We start from the raw sequence: 4,273 nt of genomic DNA on the forward strand, positions 1-4,273 counted from the left end.
CAAGATGCTTTGAGTGATGAAGATATTGTAGATAATCGATCATTTATCCATAGGAGATATCACAATTGTGCAAGAAATTTTCATGAAAGTGAAAGGTTCCAAAGAATGCAGTTTCATGCTCCAACTACATGTAGACATTACAACGCAAGATTGTTTCACCGTGAAACGTCTACCATGTGTTGTAATAATGGAACCATTGTTTTGCCACCAGTAACAGCTCCAAATGAGATGATTGATATTTTTTCTGACCAAACAGTGGAAGGTCGTCATTTCAGACAAAATATTCGATCCTATAATCATGTTTTCTAATTCACTTCAATGGGTGTTCATGTTAATGAAAACTTAGCAGCAAGAACTCGAGGTGTGTACACGTTTCGTGCACAAGGATCCATATATCATAAGATTGGGAATCTTTTACCAAATTCTAGCGACAGACCGAGATATTTGCAACTGTATGTTTATGACACTGACCATGAGAATAAGAATCGAATATCTGAAAATGAAGAATTACACTTAGATTTGCTTGACAAGATAAAGAGTATTTTAAATGCTCAAAATCCATTTGTACACACGTTTCTCCAGTTAGCTCAGCGTCCAGATATACATGAATGCAGACTTCAGATCAAAGAGCAACCATGTAATAGGCCCCAATACAACCTTCCGACTGCTCCTGAAGTTGTTGCAGTTTTAGTAGGTGGCAAAGAAGCTGGAAATTTAAGACCAAGAGATATCATTGTCCAATCAACCAGTGGTCACCTTCTAAATATTCCTAATATTGTCGGATATTATGATCCATTATAGTATCCTTTGTTGTTACCTTGTGGTTCATATGGATGGGATGCAAATAGCAGAAGTAATGATGGTAGAAAAATAACATGCTGTGATTTCTATTCTTATATGCTACAGGTACAACGTACACATAATATCAAAAAATTACTTCCTCGAAGTTATTTAATCTATAATTATTTCGTATAAAACCTTTACTTTTAATTATTTATAAGTATTCAAATACTATCAATTCAGATTCGCTCGGGGGATCAATCACTTTTCGTTCGAGGAGGTCGCCTCTTACAGCAGTATGTTGTAGATAATTACGTGAAGATTGAGTCCAACAAATTAAGATGGATACGTACTCATCAGAATCACATTCGAACAGATTTTTATCAAGGTCTTCTAGATGCAGTACATGCTGGTGAAAATTATGGAGGTACAAATTGTCACTACAACTAAATGTATGCACGTTCGTTTATATTCATACATATATTTTTTTTTTGTGAAATCCAAATATGTTTAGGTAATGTTGGTCATAGAACAATATTACCGTCGTCATTTGTTGGTAGCCCACGAGATATGTATCAGCGATATCAAGATGCAATGGCTCTGGTCCAAAAGTATAGAAAACCCAATCTTTTCCTTACAATGACTTGCAATCCAAATTAGCCTGAAATTAAAGCTGAGTTACTACCTGGACAGTCAGCACATGATCGCCCTGATTTGCTGACAATAGTATTTCATTCAAAATTTGATGAGATGAAGACCGACATTCGTACAAAACATGTACTCAGGAAGGTTCTAGCATATGCATATGTTATTGAGTATCAAAAAAGAGGCTTACCACATGCCCACATGGTCATTATTTTGGATGAAAATGATAAGTTACGTACTTCTGACGATTATGATAACATTGTCAGAGCTGAAATTCCAGACAAGAGACTAGAGCCTAGATTATACAGTGCAGTTCTGAAACACATGGTACATGGCCCATGCGGAATGTACAATGAACAGTCACCGTGTATGACAAATGGTCGGTGCAAAAGACATTTCCCAAAGCCATTTTCTCCAATCACTACACTTAGAAACGATTCATATCCTGTTTATCGAAGAAGAGAAGGGGAGTCAGCTCCATTAGAGAGTAATCCAAGCATCTTGGTGGATAATAGTTGGGTCATTCCATACAACCCATGGTTGCTCTTGGAATATGATTGTCATATCAATCTTGAAATTTGCAGCAGTGTTACATGTGTGAAGTATTTATACAAATATGTTTATAAAGGGCTTGACCGTGTTACATTAAAAGTTCGTCAAGGTCCTAATTATGACGAAGTACAACAGTTCATAAATGGAAGATAGGTTTGTGCTCCAGAAGCATTGTGGAAAATATTCAAATTTCCAATTATCAGAATGACCCCTAGCGTAGAACGCCTCCAAATACACTTACCAAATAAGCAGCAAGTGCGGTTTTATACATTCCAAGACATCACAAATGTTTTAGGAGATGAGTATTATTCTAGAACAATGCTTACCCAATTCTTTCAATTAAATGTTGATGACGAAACTGCAAATCAGTACTTATATTGAGAGATCCTTCAACACTATAGATGGTGCAATAACGCAAAGATTTGGCAGTTGAGATTGAATCCTCAAAGAGTAATTGGTAGAATTTACACAGTTTCACCATCAAAAGGGGAGAGATTTTACTTAAGAATTTTACTCAATCATATCAGAGGACCAAAATCATTCGACCATTTGTTAATGGTTAATGGAATTGCGTACCGAACTTTTAAACAAGAAGCTGAACATCATGGTTTGTTAGTGCATGATGATAGCATATGACAATGTTTGTTAGAAGCTGCAACCATGCACATGCCATCAACATTAAGGAGATTGTTCGTTACAATTTTGGTTTACTGTGTGCCAACAGGGGTGCGAAGTTTGTAGGATGAAATTTATCCTTACTTAATTGAAGATTACATATCTTCAAACAGTATGAATAATATGTATATCCTTAACAAAACCTTGCATGATATAAACCGTCTCCTGCTACAGCATAATAAGAACATATCATAATACAATTTGCTTGAGATGACAATGAATTTGGATGATAATTCAACAGTTCCAAAGGTCATACAAGATGAGCTTCCCATTGTAACTCCTCGAGAAGACTTAAATTCCATTGCCACATTAAATAATGATTAATGCTTAGCATTTAACTCAATCATGGAGGCTGTGGAATGCAATACTGGTGCAATCTTCTTTGTGGATGGCCCAAGAGGAACTAGAAAGACATATTTATATCGTGCACTGTTGGCCTCAGTGAGAAGTTAAGGTCGAATTTCCATTGCAACAACAACTTCTGGAATTACAACTACACTTTTACCTGGTAGAAGGACAGCCCATTCAAGATTCAAGATCGATCCAGAGGCTTCATCCGTGTGCTCCATTACTAAACAATCAGATTTGGCAGAATTGATTAAACGTGCAACAATCATCATTTGGGATGAAGCTACAATGACGAATCGTTATGCTTTTGAAGCTTTGAATCGAACACTCATAGACATCACTGGTGTTGATTATCCATTTGGTGGCAAAATTATGGTGTTTGGTGGTGACTTTCGGCAAGTACTTCCAGTTGTTCCTAAAGGTACAAAAGCTGAAACTATTGTTGCATCGATAGTCAAATCATCTCTCTGGAGTCATATTCAAATACTTCGTTTAAAGCAAAATATGCGATCTATAAATGATCAACAGTTTGGTGAATTTCTTTTACGTGTTGGAGATGGTGTACAACCTACCATTGTAGATGAAATGATCAAAGTACCAACATCGATGGCAATACCATGGCATGGCGAAGAATCAATAGTTCAACTATTACAAGAAATTTATCTTGATATCAGAAACCATTCCTTTGATGCCGGGTATATGGTTAGTAGGGGCATAATAACTCCTCGCAATGAAGATGTCGACAAGCTCAATGAGAAAATCATTCAAACATTTCTAGAAGAATCAAGAGTGTACCACTCATTTGATAAAGTTGAAAATGATACCCAAAATTTGTATCAACAAGAGTTTTAAATTCCATTTCACCAGGAAAAATGCCTCCACATGCATTGCATTGGAAAGTTGGAGCCCCAATTATGCTTTTGAGGAATCTTGACCCTTCTTCTGGTTTGTGCAATGGCACAAGGCTACTGTGTCGAGCTTTGAACAATAATTTCATAGATTCAGAAATTTTAATAGGACATTTCAAAGGCACGAGAGTTTTCCTGCATTGCATTCCATTAAAGGCTCCAGAAAACTTAAAACTTCCATTTGAAATGACTCGCACACAATTTTCAGTTCGCCTTAGTTTTGCTTTGACAATAAATAAATCACAAGGTCAAACAATTCCACATGTGGGAATTTACCTTCCGGATCATGCATTTAGTCATGGACAACTATATGTTGCTTTATCTCGAGGGGTGTCAGATCAGACAATGAAAGTCTTGGTTAAAAA

General features: G+C 36.4%; 2 protein-coding genes across 2 annotated transcripts; both read left to right on the forward strand.

Annotated features, from left to right (window-relative positions):
• Positions 1-318: 318 nt before the first annotated feature.
• Positions 319-2,130, forward strand: LOC114308820 (uncharacterized). Its single transcript, XM_082890669.1, has 5 exons — positions 319-690; positions 802-906; positions 1,024-1,207; positions 1,295-1,383; positions 1,441-2,130. The coding sequence occupies exons 1-5, from the start codon at positions 319-321 to the stop codon at positions 2,128-2,130; spliced, it is 1,440 nt and encodes a 479-aa protein (XP_082746795.1).
• Positions 2,131-3,288: 1,158 nt separating this feature from the next.
• LOC114308811 (uncharacterized) lies at positions 3,289-3,852 on the forward strand. Its single transcript, XM_028254483.2, has one exon. The coding sequence runs from the start codon at positions 3,289-3,291 to the stop codon at positions 3,850-3,852; it is 564 nt and encodes a 187-aa protein (XP_028110284.2).
• Positions 3,853-4,273: the final 421 nt, after the last annotated feature.

Source organism: Camellia sinensis, chromosome 10 (genome assembly GCF_055761805.1).
Source record: "Camellia sinensis isolate YWXY chromosome 10, ASM5576180v1, whole genome shotgun sequence".
In the NCBI taxonomy this organism is placed as follows: Eukaryota; Viridiplantae; Streptophyta; class Magnoliopsida; order Ericales; family Theaceae; genus Camellia; species Camellia sinensis.

Bases quoted from the DNA above. Each gene is read 5' to 3' on its own strand.
- LOC114308811 (XM_028254483.2), top strand. From the start codon at position 3,289: ATGACGAATCGTTATGCTTTTGAAGCTTTGAATCGAACACTCATAGAC.
- LOC114308820 (XM_082890669.1), top strand. From the start codon at position 319: ATGGGTGTTCATGTTAATGAAAACTTAGCAGCAAGAACTCGAGGTGTG. The intron at 691-801 runs GTAGGTGGCAAA...GATCCATTATAG, and splicing joins CTGAAGTTGTTGCAGTTTTA to TATCCTTTGTTGTTACCTTG. The intron at 907-1,023 runs GTACAACGTACA...CTATCAATTCAG, and splicing joins TCTATTCTTATATGCTACAG to ATTCGCTCGGGGGATCAATC.